Consider the following 23,491-nt stretch of genomic DNA (forward strand, 5'->3'; position numbering starts at 1 on the left):
ATCAATCTCTCAAAGGTCACCCATATCCAACTCATCTTGGTATTCCACAGTAGTTCCTTACACACAGCAAAACACCTGACAAATATTTGTTAAATGAATTAAACATAAAAATCAGTATATTTAAGTTCTTCAGGGAAAGGTAGTCATTTCTTAATTTAAGATCTCATACCTTAAATGTAAGGGTACCTATATCTAAGAATTGGATTAGAAACATATCTAATGTGAAATACAAGCTGGCTCATCACTAATTCTAATTAAAATTAATTAATTAATTTCTAGTTGACAAATTAATATTTAGCCTTGAATAAGAAAGTGTAAAGATACTCTAATGGCCTAAATTTTCTCTTCTATGGACAGAGTCATAAAATAGATAGCAATGATTTATTAAAAATAAAGCAGAATGCCATTAACTTTTCTCATTCCAGGACGAAGTATAGGGCAGCCCCGGGTGCTCAGCGGTTTAGCGCCGCATTCAGCCTGGGGTGTGATCCTGGAGACCTGGTATCGAGTCCCACATCGGGTTCCCAGCATGGAGCCTGCTTCTCTCTCTGCCTCTCTCTCTCTCTGTGTCTCTCATGAATGAATATTTTTTTTAAAATAAAATAGGATGAAGTATAAACTTCACAGAAATTTTTAAACATATCCCACATGCTATCTTTAATCTAGTCTTGTAACCCACCCAAAATCTTTCCTAGAATAAGATCAGATATTAATAAACAACTACTTTGTTATTCTCTGAAAAACAAAATTCTTCCTCTTAGCAAGTTTGAACTAAGCAATAAAACACTCATTAGGATTAGAAGGAATCAGCAGATATCCTAACTAAAAATTATGTGCCCAGACTGCTCTGTAAGCATCGGGAAGCCAATCATAAACTCTGGACATAGATCAGAAGAGACACAGAGGGTATTTCAGCACTGTTTCCACAGCAAAGGTCTAGGCACCGGGCTAGTGTATGTTCTGAAATGGTACTTAGACAAACTACAGTGCTTATCCCCAGGGAGATAATATTTTCCAGTAGAGTTCAATATCCCTGAGATTATTTTCAATTCCTGATTAAATATCCAGGATATAAAAAAATAAATATCCAGAATACTTGTTATGATATTAATCCTATAGTTTTAAGACTAGCCGCTCATTAGCATCTTGTAAGAATTTTACATAAAAGATTTTTTATCAAGTTCAATCTAATTTTTAATATTTAAGATCGATGTACTATATGTCACTATTTACAGTATAATCTATCACTGAACAATTAATATGCAGATAAAAAGATAAAATGTTTTCTAAAGGGATTTAAAAAATTCTACTGTAAAACCTTTGAAAAATGAAAATGACTTCATAATAGTTGTATATAAATCCAAATGCTACCAATCATGCTCAATTCAACATTTTCTAAAAATCATGTATAAATTATTATGGCTATAATGGCTATACTATAAGCATGTAATAACTGTATTTACTAGTAAAAGCATAAATAATTTATACAGTATAAGTTAAATACATTGCATCAAATATTTCTTTTAAAAAACCCAAACCTTCAAGTACCCTGAAACTTAAATAAGTTAGACAAGTTATTAATAGAAAAAATTTTATTAAACTTTGATCACTTAAAGACAAGTAGCCCTACAAAATCAGAAACTAAAAATTCTACAAGACACCTTAAAGTAAAAAGACAAAAAAAAAAAAAAAATCACCGGTAAGATGTTAATGGTATGTTGAATTCATTTCCAGGTGAGGCCGTTCCCAACAAAATGTCCCCTTCATAAACAGAAAGTGGGACTGAAAAATGATTTTTTATCTGAGAAAGAAAAACAAATCATATTTAGCACAATTAATCTAAGCATTTAAAGACATCTTTAAAAACTCAATTAAAATATCTCAACAAAGAAATTAGTGGGAAATATTTATCTTGCTAATATAAGTTAGAAAGAAAAAAAATATGCTATTATTTATCCTAAAAATTACAAGAAAAGGCGTGTCAAAAAAAAACCTTTAAAAATCTTAGAAGGAAGATAATATGTTCTTGACCCTGAGATAAATATCAACTTCTTCAGACAAAAATAGAACTCATGGGGGATCCCTGGGTGGCGCAGCGGTTTAGCGCCTGTCTTTGGCCCAGGGCGCGGTCCTGGAGACCCGGGATCGAATCCCACGTCGGGCTCCCAGTGCATGGAGCCTGCTTCTCCCTCTGCCTATGTCTCTGCCTCTCTCTCTCTCACTGTGTGCCTATCATAAATAAATCAAATTAAAAAAAAATAGAACTCATGGGAAAGAATATCTAAATTTGAAATGTCTGTATGACAAAAGTGGATAAAAGGACACAGGCTGGGAAATGAGTACGTTTTTACAACACTGTTGTATGTTGCTCATTGGATGAGATACTTACTCTCCATGTACTTTGTAGGAGTATCTCATCCAGAGAACAGCATACAAAAATGATGTAAATATTAACATCATTTTTGATTAATATATATTACCAGATAAACTTCCAAACACTTATATTACCTTTGAGATGTTAAAAACAAATTTGTTAGTAAAATAGTAAAATCTTCCTCTTTTCAAAAAATTGTATCAAAATGAGAAACATACTAAGAAGAACTGATAAATGGATAATCCTAAATACACTCTATTTCTAGATATATTGTTTACTCTATCTGAAGCAATATGAATATTTAAGTTTCTATAAATAGTATAAGGAATTTAAAATTAACGTATAACTATTTAAAAATTTAAAAAAATCAACAATAGAGAAAGTAGCCCAATCTTTTAGAACAGTTAACTACAGATCAAAAATGAAAGGGAAAAATTTATTTACAGCCATGGCGGAATAATAGAGACCATATAAACTCTCCCAACATACACAACTAAAACACAGGGGGGAAAAAGAACCCGCAATAAACAATGGTTTTCAGAAACTGAAGAGCACGCAACAGAGGAAAGGAAAAAAAAAAATTAAAAAGAAACTACAAACATAAGCCCTAAGACTGCCTCAGCTTGCTGCCTAAAATGCGGGGGGGGGGGGGGGGGAGAAGTCAAACAGAGCCTTAGTCTGTTGGAGTCAAAGAGACAGGAGAATTCGGGAACACCAATGTTTCTTAAACTCACAGCACACTGAAGAGCAAGCCACGTGGAGAGGCAATTAGTTGCAGATTTAAGAGTGTCTCGTCCAAATTTCACATGGGTACTGACTGAAATATGCCTATCAGTAAACTATCTAAGGCTCAGTAAAGACTGACCACCAACCTGTCCTCAACAAGAGTTTTCCAAAGTGGCTCAGGTCTCCTCCCACAGCAGAACTGAGCAAACCCTGCTTATTACCGTGCACCCTTCCATGTTCTGCAGCAGGAGTCCATTCAAAACGGTGTCACAATCCTGGCAGTGTGCAAGGAGACCTCAGGGGCCAGCAACACTCCAAAGGGGCTAGTGTGACCAGGAGAGGGGAAATAACCATACACACCAGTTCAACTATAGGCTCAGCAGTGGGCTCAGGGCCGACAACTAGTCTGACTGCGGGCTTGCCTACCAACAAAAGCTTCTTGGGGGACAAAACAGGGTGAGTACCTTACAGTTGGGTGGAATTACAGCTCTGGCAAAAGCCTGGTATGAACCAACTCAACTTCAAGGTGGCCCCAGACTGATCCACCAGCAACACAGGGACTACACCCTGCTCACAACAGGCAAAGAGAGTCATTATAGACCCCTTCTCCTTCACAAGGTCACTACCTTCAAGAGCAGAAGACATAGTTGACTTTTCCAACACACATAAACAGATACAGATACACAGAAATTAGACAAAATGAGGAGACAGAAAAATATGTCACTTTCATGAAAGAACATGAAAATCATGGAAAGAAAGCTTTAAAAAAATGGAGAGATAAGATGCCTGATAGAGAATTTAAAGTAATGATCAGAAAGATAGTCACAGGACTTGAGGAAAGAGAACAGGGTCTCAACCTCAGGCTCCCCCCCCAAAAGTGATAGAAAACATTAAGAAGAAACATAAATTGGGCAGCCCAGGTGGCTCAGCGGTTTAGTGCCGCCTTCAGCCCAGGGCGTGATCCTGGAGACCCGGGATCAAGTCCCACATCAGGCTCCCTGCATAGAGCCTGCTTCTCCCTCTGCCTGAGTCTCTGCCTCTCTCTGTGTGTCTCTAATGAATAAGTAAATAAAAATCTTTAAAAAAAAAACAAAAGAAGAACCTTAAATGAATAACTCAATAGCTGAAACTAAAAATACACTAGAGGTAATAAATAGTAGACCAAAGGAAGCAGAAGAACAGATCAGTTATCTGGAGGACAAAGCAATGGAAAGCAATCAAACTGAACAGGAGAGGAAAAAAAGTAATAAAAAATGAGAATAGGTTAAGGGAACTCACTGATGTGGTCAAATATAATAACATTATGCATTTATAGGGATCTCAAAGGAAAAGAGAGAGAAAAAGGGGCAAAAATTTATTTGAAGAAATAATAGCTGAAAAATTCCTGAGTCTGGGGAAGGAAACAGACATCCAGATCCAGAAGGTACAAAGAACCCTCAACAATATCAACCCAAGGAGATCCACACCAAGACACATAATAATTAAAATGGGAAATACAGTGGTAAAGAGAAAATCTTAAAAGTAGTGAGAGAAATGAAAACAGTTCCATACAAGGGAAATCTCATAAAGCTTATCAGCGGATTTTTCAGCATACACTTTGTAGGACACAGAGAGTGGCATGATATATTCAAAGTGCTGAAAGAAAAAACCTACAACTAAAAATATTCTATTCAGCAAGATGGCAATTCAGAAAAGGAATGAGTTTCCCAGACAAACAAAAGTTAAATGAATTCATCACCAGTAACTCAGCCTTACAAGAAATGTTGAAGCGGGCTCTTTGAGTGTGTAGGAAAGACCGTAAGGAAGAGTAAGAGAAGTATAACTAAAATTAAGTATATCTATAAAAATACGTATACTGATTCACAATACAAAAGAACATAGAGTATGACACCACATACTTAAAATGTTGGGAGGAAAGGAGTAAACATCTAGTGCTTTTAATAAACGTTAAAAAAAATGGGTTCAGGGCAGCCCAGGTGGCTCAGCGGTTTAGTGCCGCTGTCAGCCCAGGGTGTGATCCTGCAGTCTCAGGATCGAATCCCACATCGGGCTCTCTGCATGGAGGCTGCTTCTCCCTCTGCCTCTCTGTGTGTCTCTCATGAATAAATAAATAAAATCTTTTAAAAAATTAAAATATAAAAATAAGTTAAAAAAATGAAAATACAAAGGTTCAAAATCTTTAGAATACAGCAAAAGCTGTTCTAAAGAGGGAAGTTTATAGCAATGCAGGCCTACCTCAAGAATAAAAATCTCAAATAATAAACCATAACCTTACATCTAAAATAGATGGAAAATGGACAAAAACCAAAACCAGTAAAGGAAGGAAATAATAAAGATCAGAAAAGAAATAAACAAAATGGAAATTTCAAAAAATAGAACAGAAAATGAAACCAGGAGCTGGTTCTTTGAAAATATCAATAAAACTGATCAACTATTAGCCAGACTTATCAAAGGAGAGAGATAGAGGACTCTCATATGAACAAAATCTGAAATGAAAGAGGAGAATAATGACCTACACTTCAGAAATACAAAGATTACAAGAGAATATAATGAAATATTATATGCCAGCAAATTGGACACCGAGAAGAGATGTATAAATTCCTAGAAACATACAACCTACCAAAACTGAAGCAGGAAGAAATAGAAAATTTAAACAGACTGATTACCATCAACGAAATTGAACCAGCAACTAAAAACATTCTAACAAACACAAGTTCAGGATCAGACAACTTAACAGATGAATTCTACTGAACATTTAAAGAAGAGTTAATACCAGTTCCTTGGTGCTGTGCCTGATGTTGGTGGAAAACTTTCAGTTTTTTACTACTGAGATAATGTTAGCTGTGGGTTTCTCATTTATGGCTTTTATTATGTTGAGGTATGTTCTTTCCTAACTTACTCTGCTGAGGATTTTTATCAGGAATGGATGTTGTACTTTGACAAGTGCTTTTTCTGCATATATTGAAATAATCATATGTTTTTATCCTTTCTCTTGTTGATGTGATCTATCTCCTTGATTGGTTTGTGAATACTGAACCACCTTTGCATCCCAGGAAGGAATACCACCTGATCATGGTGAATGATTTTGTGTGATTCATTGTTGGATTCAGTTTGTTAGGATTACTTGTTCTAGTGCTATGAAAAATACTCATGAAAATATTGCTATTTTGATAGCTCACACTATTACAAAAACTAAAAAAAGGAAGGTAAGCTTCCAAATTTATTTTGTTAGGCCAGCATTACCTGGTATCAAAACCAAATAAAGACACTACAAAAAAAGAGAACCTACAGGCCAATCTCTCTGAAGAACAGAGATGCAAATGTCCTCAACAAAAATTCCATCAAAAAGCTACTAGAATTGATAAATAAATTAAGGTCACAGGATACAATACAAAATCAACAGACCGACATCTGTTGCATTTGTATATAACAATAAAGTAGCAGGAAGAGAAATTAATAATTGTACTGAAAATAATATAATGCCTAGGAATAAACTTAACCAAGGAGGTTGAAAGACCTGTATTCTGAAAACTATAAAACAGTGACAAAAAAAAATTGAAGATGACAGGAATAACTGGAAAGATACTTCATGCTCATGGGTTGGGAGAACAAATATTATTTAAATGTTGATATTATCTAAAGCAATCTACAGATATAATGTGATCTGTATCAAAATAGCAACAGTATTTTTCATAGCACTAGAACAAGTAATCCTAAAATTAATATGGAACCACAAAAGATCCTGAATAGCCAAAGCAATCTTGAAAAAGAACAAAACTGGAGCTATCACAATCCCAGATTTCAAGATATATCAAAGCCACAGTAATCAGTAACAGTATGGTACTAGCACAAAGAAAGACATACAAACATAGATCAATGGACCAGAACAGAAAGCCCAGAAATAAACCCACAGTTTTATGATTAATTAATCTCTGACAAAGAAGGCAAGAATATACAATGGCGAAAAGAGTCTCTTCAACAAATGGTGTTGGGAAAATTGGATAGCTACTTGAAAAAGAATGGAACTGGATCACTTTCATACATCATACATACACACACACACACACTCACACACACACAAACGGATTAAGGACCTAAATGCGAGACTTGAAATGATAAAAATCCTAGAAAAGAACACAGGTGGTAATTTCTCTCACACCAAAAATAGCAACATGTTTCAATATATGTCTCCTGAGGCAAGGGAAACAAAAGCAAAACTAAACTAGAGAGAGTATGGCAAAATAAAAAAGCTTCTCTACAGCAAAGGAAATAATCAAGAGAACTAAAAAACCTACTGAATGGGTGGAGATATTTGCAAATGACATATCCACTAAGGACTTAGGATCTAAAATATACAAAGAACTTATACCTATTAACACCAAAGAAAAACAATCCAATGAAAAAGTAGGCTGAATAGATGTTTTTACAAAGAGGACCTACAGATGACCAACAGACACACGAAAAGATACTCAACATCACTAATCATCAGGAAAATGCAAATCAAAACCACTGAGATATTGCCTGGCACCTGTCAGAAGGGCTAAAATCAGACACACAAGAAACAAGTGTTGGTGAGGATGTGGAAAAAAAGAAGCCCTCATGCACGGGAATGCAAACTAATGCAGCTATTATGGAAAACAGTGTGGAGGTTCCTCAAAAAATTAAAAGTAGCATAACTGTATGATCCAGTTAATTGCACTAATGGGTATTTCTCCAAAGAATATGAAAACATATTCTATGAAATGTTTTGAAATGAATATGAAATAAATTAATGTTTATTGCAGCATTATTTCTGATAACCAAATTATGGAAGCAACCCAAGTGTCTACCAATAGATGAAAGGACAAAGATGTGGAGTATATATAAACACTGTAATATTGTTACTCATCCATAAAAAAGAATGAAATCTTGCCATTTGCAATGACATGGATGGATCTACAGAATATAACACTAAATGAAGTCAGTCAGAGAAAAACAAATACCATATGATTCACTCTTAGGTTTAAAAAAAAAGACAAAAAAAAAAGAGACTCAAGTATAGAGAACAAACTGGTGGTTAACAAATGGGAGGTGGGTGGTGGGATGGGTGAAATACAGGAAGGATGTTAAGAATACACATATCATGATGAGCAATCAGTAATGTATAGAACTCCTGAATCACTATGCAGTACATTTGAATAGCACTGCACTTAATTATACTGGAATTTAAAAACTTTATTTTTTTTTAAAGATTTTATTTATTTATTCATGAGAGACACACACAGAGAGAGAGGCAGAGATACAGGCAGAGGGAGAAGCAGGCTCCATGCAAGGAGCCCGATGTGGGACTCGATCCCGGGTCTCCAGGGTCACACCCTGGGCCGAAGGCAGGCGCCAAACCGCTGAGCCACCCAGGGATTCCCCCTGAGCCACCCAGGGATTCCCCTAAAAACTTTAAAATAAAATAAAAATCAATTGTTATTGAGTCCAGAGATTAAAATTCAATGTAATTCACATTAATAAATTATCTTTTAAAAAATCCTTTCAATAAACAGAAAATTGTTTGACAAAATCCAACATCCATTTCTGATAAAAACTCTCAGTAAATAGAAACAGAAGGGAGCATTTTCAACCTAAGAAAGGTCAACTACAAAAAAACTACAAGTCAAAACATACTTAATGACAAAAGAGTGAATATGTCACCACTAAGACTGAGAACAAGGCAAAAAACATCTGCTTTCAGAACATCTACTCATATTGTATTGGAGTTTCTAGCCAGTGCAACAGGCAAGTAAAGGTAAAATAATACATATCCAGATTTGAAAGAAAAAGTAAAAAATCTTTATCTGCAGATACCAAAATTACGTCTGCAAAAAAAGCTATGAGAATAAGTGCATTTAGTAAAGTTGCATAATATAAGTTAATATCAAAATCAGCTGTACTTCTACTAGCAAAGAAAAATCAGAAATATGTAAAAATGCCAATTTAATCATAGTTTTGTAGGAAACACTGAAAATCTAAGTCTAAAATTTAAATGGAAGCAGAATGGACTCAGAATAGCCAAAACAACTTTGAAAATAAACAAGGTGGGACAGCTTGTATTACCTGATTTTAAGACTCAGGATAAAATAGTAATGAAGACACTGTGGTACTGACTTAAAGATAAATAGACCAATGAAACAGGAAAGAAAGTTCTGAAATAAATCCACAAAGATATGAAGCTGTTTGGTTTTTCTGGGCCAACAGTGTCAAGGCAATTTAACAGGAAAAGGATAATCTTGGCTGGAACAGCTGAATAGCCAGCCATATGGCAAAACATAAACCTCAATCCTTACTTCACACCATATACAAAGATTCATTCAAAATGGTATTTGGAATATCCATTTAACAGATTACTAAACAACATGTAACTATATATAATATTAATACACAAAAGGTAAAATTATGCTGAGTGAAAGAAGCCATACTCTTTTTTGTACTCCACTGCATTTACCAAAATTCTGTATTGTGTGAATAATATAAATAAGAACATAGAACATACTCTGTCTAAGAACACGGTAGGGAGTACATCTGTTTAACATCAATAAAGATGTACACAATTTTCCTCATATTTTCTTAATAAAATCAAAGAATATACACTATCCACAAGACCTAAAACAAAATATTGATGAGGTGTTTTTAGAATAGTAGTCCAACAACGGGGTGCATGGATGCCTCAGTCGGTTAAGTGGCTGCCTTTGGCTCAGGTCATGATCCCAGGGTACTGGGATTGAGCCCCACATTGATTGAGTCTGCTTCTTCCTCTGCCTGTCCCACTCCCAGCTCATGTTCTCTGCTTTCTTGCTCTCTCAAATAATTAAATCTTTTTACAAAAATTGTCTGAAAAGATATTATAAAAAGAGTCCTATAAAAAGTTATGAGAAATATCAAACAAAATCCTATCACTGTTCATACTAGAGTACTACAATCACTGGTAATGGTTTTTTTTGTATTCATTGTATTACTGTTATAGTTTATATTCTTTATTTAATTAGCACACAAATATGTGTAATATGACCCCACAGAATAAAGGATCATTTCGTACCTGCACTGGGGAGCGAATTGTTACCTTCTTACTTCCTTCCACTCCATCAACTTGACAAACAATTGATCTTTCAACCCCAGACTCTCTGTGTCTTACAGTGTACAGTCGCCGTCCCACTTTTGTTAAAGGAATTTTATCAGCAGTAGAGTGGTTGGCAGGTGCTAAATGGAATACATATGTTTGAAAGTTTTTACTATAAATCATCATATACTAATATTAACTAGATGTTACATGTCAGATATATCAGATAATTTCTTAAACTCATAAATATACTCACTGAAGTCTTTAGATATAAGACTATAGAAAAGGGCTATTTCTTCGTATAATCTATATAAAATGATATATTAAGAAGCCACAATACATTCCCACAGCATTCATCTAAAACTTTCAAAGCATTTTACCAAAAAAAAAATTTTAATTGGAAAAAAAATTCATTCATTAGTTTAACCTAAGTGAATAATATTAATGTTTTCTAATGACTAACAAGAGAAATTATTTTAAGAACATTGATCTTTGGTTGGCTGTCATAATAACCAGAGCCTAATATCTATAGGCAGTTACTGGCAATTACCAAAAAACTGTAAATTTTCAGTTTTTCATTATTCCAACAACCTGTGATACCTTATGATATCTAAGACTTGATTATACAAAATTTTATATACATTTATTTAATATACATATTACATTTTACTGGGAGTATGAATTACTTATTTCCATATACCCCACACTTAACTCCGTAAAAATGTTAGTTCAAAAACAAGTGACGTAAAACTGAGAACAATTCACTGACAATGCTGGGACACTGGAAACCTACCCATGGCTCAGCAACATTTCCTGACAAAGCAAAAGCACTATCAGTTTTAGTACTTCTCCCCTATGTCTATTTAATCTTTCAGATTCTCTCCTTTCTTCCTAATTATTTAATTGTCAGGGTATCAGAAAGGGGTGTGGATGAGGCTTTGGGATTAGGTAACTTCATAATGAATAAATATTATGACATTTAAGAATTTTTTACTTTCATTTCTTTTCATTTCTGATAAAAACGAAAGACTTCTGAGAATTAGAACAAAGAACCACCTTCCACCTCAACACGCAGAAAACAAATACCATTTAAAACCCAACACCATTACAGTGAGCCATTTTCATAATTCAAACTATTTTGAATTCATTCAGCTGTAAAACTAGTGGAATATTACTGAATTAAAACAGCAAATAGCTAGAGTCTGTAAAAGTTGAATAAGGACAGGATCAAATCTTTTTCGATGGACACCAAGGTTCCTTCCACAGTTTGGCTATTGTGGACATTGCTGCTATAAACATCGGGGTGCAGGTCGAAAGGTGAATGGATAAAGAAGATGTTGTTTATGTATACAATGGAATATTACTCAGCCATTAGAAACGACAAATATCCACCATTTGCTTCCACATGGATGGAACTGGATGGTATTATGCTGAGTGAAATAAGTCAATCGGAGGACAAACATTATATGGTCTCATTCATTTGGGGAATATAAAAAATAATGAAAGGGAATAAAGGGGAAAGGAGAAAAATAAGTGGGAAATATCAGAAAGGGAGACAGAACATGAAAGACTCCTAACTCTGGGAAACGAACTAGGGGTGGTAGAAGGGGAGGTGGGCAGGGGGTGGGGGTGACTGGGTGACGGGCACTGAGGTGGGCACTTGACGGGATGAGCACTGGGTGTTATTCTATATGTTGGCAAATTGAACACCAATAAAAAATAAATTTATAAAAAAAATATTTTTCCTCCTAAAAAAACCAAGTGGTGAATTCCATACCCTGGATAACACAGTGGATAAAGTCACATTTTGGAATACAAATACACAGTGACAATAAGCAAATGAAAAAGCAAAATTCCTGACTTACTTGGAAGGAGATTTAAAAACCCGTAAGATACCACAACATATGAGTAAAATGCTATGTAAAAATGTAACACAATTAAAGTCCCAGGAAGACAATTTATTACTTACTAAGAAGAATGAAGAAGAGTTTACTGCTTAGGCTAGTCATTGCATTGAAATGATCATTGTCTTTAGTTCCCACGTAGTCCATACTTAAACTCTCCTCATTTTTCAATACGTATGATTTTGCCAACGGGAGGTTGAGTACACTAAAAGAATCACTTGGTGAAACAGAGACAGTAAGTCCAAGAGAATTCAAAATCATAAATGGCGCTAGATCCCGTATGAAGGCAGTTGAGGTTCCAGTGGCAGCCTCTGTAAATGCCTAATAAGGAAGAGTTATTGTAAATAAAATGAAATGTGAAAAACTAAATGACATGCAGAACACTAATGGTTGTATGACAACTATGTTAATAAAAAGCTTTTTATTCAATGAAAAAAAAGGGTTAGCTCAGACTAGTACACCAACACTTAAGGTTTCAAAATTCTCTTCTTACCTTGACTAAATTATTCAACATTACAAGGCCACATTTGGATAATGTAATGTTTAGTTGGTCTTTTGAATGGAAACTGATAACGGTTTTATATTCTGGCACTTTGTAATTTTCTTCTTCAGTATCTGACTCAACAATGGCCTTTTTTGTTTTCTTTTTCATCTAAAACGACAAATTATAGAAATATAAGGAAAATTTGTTTCTGGAAACACATTACTCATTTTGCAAAGAAAAAAACTAATTAGACAAATCTCAATAGTAACATTAGAGACAACAGTAAGTTTTATCAATTCCACAGCCTTACTGGAATTGCTTGGATATCTACCAACTAAGGTCACACAGGACAGGAACAATATTGGAGAAAAAATACTTCTCTCTTCAGTGATACTAAAATGGCTAGTACAATTCAAAAGGAAAAATAAACCCTAAAATTACTAAATATATGTGGCATCTGAATAAAGATTAAAAGCACATACTTCATAGCTTATGGACATTCAGAACAAGAAAAACCATTTGGCTTATTGGTTATGGGATAAATAAAGATTAGAAATCCAGAGACTTATTATTAGTCCAACAACAGTTGCAGAACAGTACCATTAGAACCTACAACTCCTGAGAATCAATACCATGTAAGATTTTTTTTTTAGGATTCATAGATCCACTGCCCACATATATTCTGACCTTAAAAACACCAAAGAAGTTCCTTTATCCATTACTTTATCTGAAATATGTACGAAATAAACATAGTAATCTAATACCAAAAGTTGGACATGCTGGTCACCTTTGTTGTTATATTAACTGGCTTTCAACCACTGATAATTTGTCTGCAGGTGATTGAACCATTATTTAAGAGGAGATAAGTTAGCAATTCTTCAGTTCCCTGCTTTGAAACACAATTTCATCCATTTAAAGGTCCTGATTCTTATAATTACATAAATTTACAATATATCTGAAAAACCAGTAATAGTGTACTTCCTTCGAAGAACAAAGGGAAAAAAAAAAAACCAAAGAACAAAGGAAATGCAGGGTAGAAAACAACCTACAAGATGCTAGAGGCATTTAACAGGGCAGGTCTGAGTGGGGACTCCTCAGAGTCCCTCCTTCCACTTCAGGGAAGGCTCTTAAGCTCTGAGTCTCAGCTCCTTCACAGGTTAAAAAAAATGGAGTTAAAAACCTCTAACTTCAAAAGGGTTCAAGCAAAAGTACATTATTTAGAACAGTGTCTGGAACACAATAAGTGTTACACGATTGTTTGTTAGTAGCAGAGGAGACACTGGCCTTGGGTCTGAAAACCACATTCACAGGTCAAACAGTGAAGCATGAGGCAAGGCTCCCAATGAGAAAACTTGAACTTTGTTGTTATTAAACTGTTTTCTGTGGTGTGGACATTCTAAGTTTTTGAAAAGCAATTTTCAGACTCCAAATATACCTTGATTCCAAGATTCCATGGTCTAAAATCCTCAGTCTGATCAATTTCTAAGGGTTCAAGCAAAGGCTCCCATACACCGAACATTTCATTGTAATAATGTACCTATAGAGAGAAATTTTGAAATAAGACATTCTTATACTTTCTAAAATGATCTTCCCTGCTGTTTCCCACCACTATTCCTTTTGGCTTTGCTATTTCTTTATATGAAAACTGTTCTCCATGCCTTTACTTAGTTTCTTATACACATTCTCTCAGTACTTACCTGACTAACCTCACTGTCTAGTCTTCACAATTTAATCCAGATAAAACTCTCTTTTAAGCATCTCTCCTTGACTTCCAAACTGGGCTAAATATCAAAAACTGTGTCCATTTATCATGTGTTATTGACACATTCATTGTCTTATTCATGAGAGACAGAGAGAGAGGCAGAGACACAGGCAGAGGGAAAAGCGGGCCCCATGCAGGGAGCCTGACTTGGGACCCAATCCGGGTCTCCAGAAGCAGACCCTGGGCCAAAGGCGGCGCTAAACCACTGAGCCACCTGGGCTGCCTGAGGCATATCCTTCTAATTCTTTCTATTACTCTTTTAGAAGAGATTTGGAAATAATCTATTATCCTTTTAAAGGAAAAAAAATATTCAATTCTTAACAATAAGAATTCTTAATCTAACCCACACTATTAATATATCACCTTTAAGTTAATAAAAACCAATTGAAATATCCAAGCTAAGTTTATATTACAATAAAATAATGTACACATAAAAACCACACCAAGGGCATAAATTTGTACACTTTCTTCCAAAAGAACTGTGAGCCAACATCATATTTAAAATAAGCTTAATTAAAATATCTACATAAGATTTCAAAAATACTCCACACGTAGTATTTGTTCTAGAATCTGGAAAAAAATTACATATGCTTACTTCTAGTTCAAGCTGACAGTAGAGATTTATCAAGGAACTCCAGTTTTTGCCTTCCCCTGAAAAACGTGACTTTGCCAGCAGCATAGGCACTGTTCTATGACCAATTCCAGCCTCAAGAACTATAAAGATAGAATCAATGTTCATTCTTATGATCTCTCCTTTAAGTATCAATTCAGTTGTGGGAGCTTTGTTTTCAACTTCATTTGGTTCTTCAAGAAACCACATTTTTAAATTCTTTGTATCCTTCTTCTCCCATAAATGTGCTGTAGAAGTAGTTTCCTGTGGGATGGTGTCCTTGGATGTATAAAGTGCTGATGTTATGGTAATCACAGTATTTATGATGACTGGTGAAACCTAGGGAAAAATTTAAACTAATAAAAAAATCTACCCACACCACTTTAAAAAATTAGGTACCTCAAAAAATATTAAATATACTTGAAGGATCATGAAAACATAATATTAAACTATCAATACCATGAAATAGTAGATATAATTTATTGCCTACAAAGTTTTATAACCAATTTCAAATTTTTTTAAAAGATTTATTTTTGAGAGAGAGAGAGCAAGTGTGTGCACATGCACGTGTGCACAGGCTGGGGAAAGGGCAGAGGGAGAGGAAGAAAGAGAATCTGGAACAGCACTCCAGCTAATTGCAGAGTCTGATTGCGGGACTCAATCCCATCACCCCAACATCATGATCTGAGCCGAAATCAAGAGTCAAATGTTCAACCAACTGAATGACCCAGGTGCCCCTAACTAACTTCAATTTTTAAAGTATTTATCTGATCTTATAGATATTAGATTGATTTAGTAGAAGTTCAACAATGTATACCATAAGAATATTAGATGTTAACTACAGAAGTCAAACACTAATAATAAAATATACATCATTCATTATAAAATGTTTATTAATACATTGTAAAATAAATACATTGCCACATATTTTCAAAAACACAGATGCTGTTTTTTGCTTATTTAACAATTAAAAGACTTGATATAATAATTGCCTATTTCTAGGTTTTACTACTTTTTAAAAAGGTGCACCAAAGACATGAAAAACTGACTACATATTAACTTACCTTTAGTGTGAGGGATTTTACTGATATATCCATCACTTGTGGATCTGTACGTACTTGAGTAGCTTGATAGAACAAATCACAGGGCTGCAAAACCTAGGAGAAAAAATTCAATACCGCCAAAGTAACCTTGTTTTAAAATAGTTTTATTTAAAGACATTCCTAGTAATAGCTAACTATATATGAAGTATATAAGTTAAAGTAACTTTTTAAAAACACAAGTGACTCAAAACCAGTTATCTTTTACACTTATGATTTATAATAGAAAGCATTAACAATATAGTAACATTAATAAAACAGTAAGTCAAAGAATATCTTTATTTATTTTTATATTTTTAAAAGATTTTATTTATTTATTCATGAGAGACAGAGAAAGAGGCAGAGACACAGGCAGAGGGAGAAGCAGGCCCCATGCAGGGAGCCCGACCTGGGACTTGATCCCAGGTCTCCAGGATCACGCCCTGGGCTGAAGGCGGTGCTAAACCACTGAGCCACCCGGGCTGCCCAAAAGAATATCTTTAAATATGCAAAACCCCATAAAACTTATGTATTTTATTTTACTTAAAATTATAATAAAAATCTTTTCCATTATAAAACTGAAACAAAATAACTTACACAGGAACAGCTACAAATGAGGAAAAATTATAAAAATATTAGGTTTATAAAATAACATAATCATAAATTGATTAAATTTTCTCTAATTATGGAAGAATTCTGCCCTCTAACACCAAAAGACTCCTGTTTCTCTCAAATGCAAAATATATTCACTCACCTCCTAAGGTTTCTAATAGCCTCATCCCATTATAGCCCAAAGTCTAAAATTTCATCATCTAAATCTGTTAACTCATCATATATGAATCTCATCTTTATCTCTCACCAAAATCCAAAATCTTATCTATCTCTTATCAGCTCAAGGTCTAAAATGTAAATCCGGTGTAAGTACCCTGGTGTAATATATTAAGTATAGCTACTAGGGCACAATTTCCCTTTTATAGATCTGTGAAAGGGAAAGGAGTTATCTGCTCCCATCCTCCCAAAAGAAAAAGGTGGGGCAGAGATAGGTTAACAATTACATATATTCAGTTAAATGGGGAAAATCAAAGGTAAAAATAAGTCACTAGCCCAAAGTAATCTGAAATCCAGCCAAGTAAATGAGTTTCTTGATTAAGTTTCAAAGCCTAGGAACAATTCTCTGTGGCTCTCCCCTCTACCTTTTGAATCATCCTTCCTTTTCTAGAAAAGGTAGCATAAATTTGCAACCAAGTGGTTTTATCATCCTGCTTCCTGCCAGGAGAAATCTGGGGGATTCAAAGAGTCTCTCTTCATTTTGTACTCCCTGCCCCTGTCAGTCCATGCTGGCAGTGTTTCTGCTGAAACCATTTTCTCGAGAACCTTGAGGGACTTCTATAAATTTTACTCCATTAGACAAAAGCAACATCCACTGATCTTTGTGAGATAATCATGGTCTCCTGCTGAGACAGCTAAAGGGTGATACCTTTATGATTCCTAGACACCCTCTGTGTGAAACATGTAAGTCTCTTGAAAGGACTCTCTTGTGTGTCTGAACACCATTTTTTTGGCCTAAGATTTAGCAAAAGTTTATACCATCACACAGTCTTTTCTCTATGCTGCACTTTTGGCAACCATTTTTGACTTTTAGCATCTTCTGCTATTTGGAATGCTAAGAAATATCAAAATCATAAGTTCTGGTTCTTTATTCTTTCTCAATTCATCTCTCTCCTCTAGCATTTTACTATACACATTAAGAAACTAGGCAACATCTTCGAATCAGGCAGCTTAGAAATCTCCTTAGGTATATATCCATGTTTGTCACTCAGAGTTCTGCTTTCCAGACAACTGTAAAACACAGTTTGCAAAGCTCCTTGTCACTGTGTTTCCAGCCATCCCTTTAGCTTCCAATAACACAACCTTCACCTTCTTTGTAGGTCCTCTTGGCAGCATCACCAATGATCATATTTCTACCAAGAGTCTGTTCAACACAACTGAGGCTTTATCATTCTCCATAAAATTCCTCCAGATTCTGCATATTGCCCAGCTTCAAAGCTGCTCTCAACATTCTGAATAAATGGTTACCACAGCATCTTACTACTGGTACAAACATCTGTTATTAGGGAAAGATCTTTTCCCAAGCTCCTTCAGGTTGTCAAATTCATTTCTTTGCGGCCCAAAGACTAAGATCTCCATTTGCTTGCTAGCTGTTGGCCAGAGATTATTTCTATTCCTACTGGTCATTCACAGGTTCTTGTCATGTAGTCTTTTCCTCAGTTTGCTCCTTCAAGGTCAGCAGAAAAGCATGGTTGTGGGGTTTCACCATTTTAAAAATTAGGTTAGGCCCACCCAGAATCTCTCTTTGGTTAACTCAAAATTAACTAATTAGTGACTTAATTATATTTATTGATCCTGTACACGTTCACGATAAGACTATTGGGCACATGCAGCAGGAAATAGAAATCTTGTACTCCTTTTAGAATTCGCCTATACTGACAATGAAGAACTAGTCAGGAAAAAAGAGATCCAAACCCATTCCTGAATGAAATCACACTAAAATCTACCATTATTCTAATAACATCAGCAAGATCAACTGGTACATAACTTAAATATTCAGTAAATTATTTCTTTAAACTTCAAGGACTAGAAATTATAACCACTTTACAATACACGAGTCAAGATTTTCAACATAGGATTTGTGTTCTCTCTTCATCTTATAGAAGACAAAACCAAATACTATTATAATTGCATATAAAAGCTTCTTTATAGGGGATCCCTGGGTGGCTCAGCAGTTTAGCGCCTGCCTTTGGCCCAGGGCATGATCCTGGAGTCCTGGGATCGAGTCCCACATCAGGCTCCCTGCATGGAGCCTGCTTCTCCCTCTCCCTGTGTCTCTGCCTCTCTCTCTCTCTCTCTCTGCCTCTCTCTCTCTCTCTCTCTGTCCCTCATGAATGAACAAATCCTTTAGGGCAGCCCAGGTGGCTCAGCGGTTTAGCGCCACCTTCAGCCCAGGACGTGATCCTGGAGGCCCGGGATCGAGTCCCGCATCGGGCTCCCTGTATTCAAGAGGAGCCTGCTTCTCCCTCTGCCTGTGTCTCTGCCTCTCTCTCTCAATCCGTGTCTCTCATGAATAAATACATAAAAACAATAAAAAAATAAAAATAAATAAAATCTTTTTAAAAGTTAATTAAATAAAGTTTCTCTATAACTTGGAAACATTTTAAATAGTCCCTTCCCAAAATAAATATGAAGGTATATGTTGATCCTTACCCAATTCCTTTATTTTCAAATCTAGTTATTGAAGATTAAAAATGCAGCTAGTCATTAACAGTAAATGTGTTTATGACAAAACTACATTAAAGTTGTCAGTGACACAGTCCATACAGATCAATTTAATGATGTAAAGACAATTCTTTTTTTTTTTTTAAGATTTTACTTATTTATTCGTTAGAGACAGAGAGAGAAAGAGAGAGAGAGATGCAGGCTCAATGCAGGGAGTCTGATGTGGGACTCGATCCCAGGACTCCAGGATCACGCCCTGAGCTAAAGGCAGACGCTCAACTGCTGAGCCAACCAGGTGTCCAACATTAAATGTAATAACATTTAAAATGGAACTATTTTCTTAGTAGTATTATATGTCTCCAACTATAGCCATTGTGATTTCAATGCTATTTCTGTCATTTTTTCCTCCTTACTCTCTCACCTAAGTGTTCCCAGTCTTATGGGATTTTCACTACCGATGCATTCCTTCCCCAATGCTACTACTTCCCCTTCAAAGAAGCAGTTTTAGGCTACATACAACATCTTCAGAAACCTACAAGAGCTCACTATAAATTCCCTACTTTACAAACACTATCTTGATGGTGGGAAGGATCGCCCTAAGTTGAAGACCACTGAATAACAAAATGACAAGGAAAAAGGCAGAGGTACAGGTGCTGGTACGCAAGCAGATGTGGAGTGGGAACCTGTGCTCTCTGGAACCCAGGTTCTCTGCATATGCTATCCTTTCATCCTGAAACACACTCCTGTTGACTCTCCTGTGGAAGTTTAAATAGCTAATACCTACTTACCTTTCAGGTATCAGCATAAATGTCATTTCTACTGAGAATCCTCCCTCAGCTACTCTTCCAGGAGTTATACAGTCTTCTATTATAGAATAAAGTACTTTTTAACAAAATATAGAAGAAATTAAAATAGTCTCCAATTTAGGATATTTCAGCCATAAATGTAAGGCTCATAGGCTATAGGAAAAACTATTAATGTATTTTATTGTAAAAATAGTAAAAAATTTTATACTTCTTTCAATAGATGTTAGTAAGCACTCATGAAAATTCCACATTTATTCATGATTAAGATTCTTCCAAAATTAGATATGGGAAATTTCTCAACATACTTAAGGTTTTCTACATAAATTCACAAGCAAATATTAAAATCATACTAATATCACCTAACTTAACAACAGGAATAGAGTGAGGATGAATCATTATCATCATTCAAGGAACATACACTGTTACTATTGCTGGTGATTTTTAGAAAATCTAACATCATTTAAAATATTATTACAGGTAACAAGTCTAGGAAAATTATAGAGTAAGATAAATTCATTTTAAAAGCTGACAGCTCAGACACAAAAAAGAATGGAATCTTCCCAGTTGCAACATCACAGATGCAGTTACAAAGTATTAATGTTAAGTGAAATAAGTTGGTCAGAGAAAGACAAATACCATAAGATTTCACTCATATGTGAAACTTAAGAAACAAAACAGATGAACATATGGGAAGAAAAAGAAGAGGCAAACGAAGACACAGACTCTTAACTACAGAGAACAAACTAATGGTTACTGGAGAGGAGGTGGGTGAGGATGGTCAGAAAAGGTGATGGGGATTAAGAAGCATCTGTGATGAGCATGAGTTGTATGGAAGTGTTGAATCACTATATTGACACTTGAAACAATATTACATTATAAGTTAACTAACTGGAATTTGAATTTTAAAAAGCTGACAGCTATTAGGATATAAAATAAATTCAATTAACTGGATCATGATTTAGCTTTTATTAGGATTTAGGAATCTATTCAAACATTATTATAAAACCTAATGGATGGGGGATCCCCGGGTGGCTCAGCAGTTTAGCGCCTGCCTCTGGCCCAGGGCGTGATCCTGGAGTCCCGGGATTGAGTCCCGCGTTGGGCTCGCAGCATGGAGCCTGCTTCTCCCTCTGCCTGTGTCTCTGCCTCTCTCTCTCTCTCTCTCTCTCTATGTCTATCATGAATATATAAATAAATCTTAAAAAAAAAAAAACCTTAATGGATGAAATAAGGTCAGACAAATATAAATTTATACTCTACAGGAAGCAAAGATGAGAACATCCCATATGTTAAAATGGGTAGAAAAATTTGGTGTCATATATCCTTTGAAAATTAAGTAAATTTTGTTTTAAAAAATGAATGTATACATTTTACATACATTTTTACAAGTTTCATGAAGTTCTACTAAGCATCCATTGACCCCAGTTAATATTATGAAATTTTGTTTCTTGTTAATATAAAATGACTATAGCATCAATTAAAGTTCCACTAACTACAACTTATCAAAATGTATGTGGCCAAAAATGCAGGTTGGCTATAAATACACTTCTCAAAGTTCCCTGTAATTATAGAAGTTTCCCTTAACACATGGTTACCCAGTGAAAGATCTCCTTTGCTAGACTTCTATTTCCATCTGAGCAGGAAGCAACTTGTAGCACAGTAATAATCCATCTACAAGCTGAAAGTCATTTAAAAAGTCTGCTTCACAGTATAAGCAAGCTACCAAAGCAACTTTGCGAAGTCCAGAAGGGGAAAAAAGAAGGAGCAGAGAAATTATCTCAAAACGTGGAAATGATTTACCTTTTAGTTTTTTGTCAAATTCTTCAGCTTTATACTAAGCAGAAGGCTATTGCTAAGTAGAGTGGAATGGTCCACAGAACTGGACTAAAAAGAAAAAATCAATTTCTTTGAACAAGTAGATTAAGTTGTATCCTAGGAACTGCCCAACAAGATGGGTAGTTAAACTATGCTTTAGCTACTTTTTTGGGGGGTATGTCTAATTAGCACAGAATTTCATACCTTATAGTTGGCACACTGTAACAAAGTCAAAATATCTGACTGATTTAGCAACTGAAATGGACATGGGATATTCAAAATGAGAGAGGATGTCAAACTACCTCCATTTTAACCTCTATCTGTACTTTCTAAATGATTAAGTTTTTCCATGCATCTTATTTCTTAACTCAGGCAAAAGACCCTGGGGCAAAGCATCCCCTCAAGCAGGAAGAAATACCGTGAGCCTGCAAGATCCCATGTGACTGACCCCAAGACAATGATTGACCTGACCTTTACCCCCCTCCCTCGCCTCTGTCCCACATTTTCCTTATATAAACCTAGAAACATTTTCTGCATTTTGGAGACAGTCTTTGAGATACTGTTCCACTGTCCCACTGTCTTCCCAGTGTCGGCCTCACTGAAATAAATTCCTTTCTTATTTCAGCACCACTCATGACTCTGCCTTTGGATTTTGCAAGCAGCCAGTAGCTGAGTGCTGTTTGGGACTCCAAAGCCAGGTGCTCTTGGACACCTGCACTCTGGCTACAAAAATACAAAGCTGATGACTTTAACAGTGCCTCAGCAAAATATTTGGTAAAACTGCTACTGGTGATACTTAGGAAGGCAGACAATGTACTTTTAAAAAAAGCCTAAAACTTCCATCAGACAGATTTGGAATATTCAGAATGTTGCTATGTGTTAGTTCCCTCATTCTGCTGTTTGCAAAGCCCTAGAAGAGGAAGGAAAATATTGAGGAGACTCAGGCTCTAAAGAGGAACCTCTGCAAGAGATAAGACTGTGGCTCCTTGATTTTTGATAAAATCAAATATGGTAACTAGCCTGTGGCAAAAACAACAAATATTAGAGTACAGATAGTGACTGTCCCCCTCAACAAATCCTATAATCCAAATATTAAAGTAGCCTTTACTGAATCAGGATGAAGGCAGAATTGGTAGAAATATAGAGATTAGTAAATAAAGAGTTTTCTAGAATAAATGAATGAATGCATTCTTTGGTTACAGTTGCTTACACCCGGAACTACCTAGATGTAAACTAAATGTTCAAGGAATGAAGAACTGCCAGAGAAACTATTATCAGCCATGCAAAACCTGTTTTTAATTCAACTATTAGAGCAATCTCCAAGTAACCAACTCAGTAGAAAGTAAGCTGTGAAAACAGTGCAGTTCCCCAAAAAAAACAATAGCCACTTCAGATGTGTCTACAGTAAATAATGGTTAAAAAAAAAATCTTTTAGAGGGGAAAGCCAGGGCCATCTGAGAAAATGACAATGTTCTTCCATGCGAGTGAAAATGGAAGACTCCAATATAGCATATCCCAGGAACTTGACTCCATTGCAAGAGTTCCAAGTTTTCACATTTCTGCTCAAAAGGATA

The 23,491-nt window shown here is 35.3% G+C and overlaps 1 protein-coding gene across 4 annotated transcripts in view; it reads right to left on the reverse strand.

The window, feature by feature from the left end:
- The window catches only part of VPS13A (vacuolar protein sorting 13 homolog A), a 241,199-nt gene that overhangs the window by 72,668 nt on the left and 145,040 nt on the right, over nucleotides 1-23,491 (reverse strand). For all 4 annotated transcript variants that reach the window (XR_008662454.1, XM_055309662.1, XM_055309663.1 and 1 more), the window contains exons 40-46: nucleotides 16,009-16,101; nucleotides 14,930-15,283; nucleotides 14,008-14,109; nucleotides 12,582-12,740; nucleotides 12,154-12,409; nucleotides 10,164-10,324; nucleotides 1,698-1,801 (exon numbers count right to left, since the gene is read on the reverse strand). Coding sequence is in view for 3 of the 4 variants with exons in the window: in XM_055309662.1 (XP_055165637.1) it covers nucleotides 1,698-1,801; nucleotides 10,164-10,324; nucleotides 12,154-12,409; nucleotides 12,582-12,740; nucleotides 14,008-14,109; nucleotides 14,930-15,283; nucleotides 16,009-16,101 (1,229 nt within the window). In the remaining variant the exon portion in view is untranslated. The remainder of the gene's footprint in view (nucleotides 1-1,697; nucleotides 1,802-10,163; nucleotides 10,325-12,153; nucleotides 12,410-12,581; nucleotides 12,741-14,007; nucleotides 14,110-14,929; nucleotides 15,284-16,008; nucleotides 16,102-23,491) is intronic.

The sequence above is a fragment of the Nyctereutes procyonoides genome, unplaced genomic scaffold (genome assembly GCF_905146905.1).
Source record: "Nyctereutes procyonoides isolate TBG_1078 unplaced genomic scaffold, NYPRO_anot_genome, whole genome shotgun sequence".
NCBI classification, from domain to species: domain Eukaryota; kingdom Metazoa; phylum Chordata; class Mammalia; order Carnivora; family Canidae; genus Nyctereutes; species Nyctereutes procyonoides.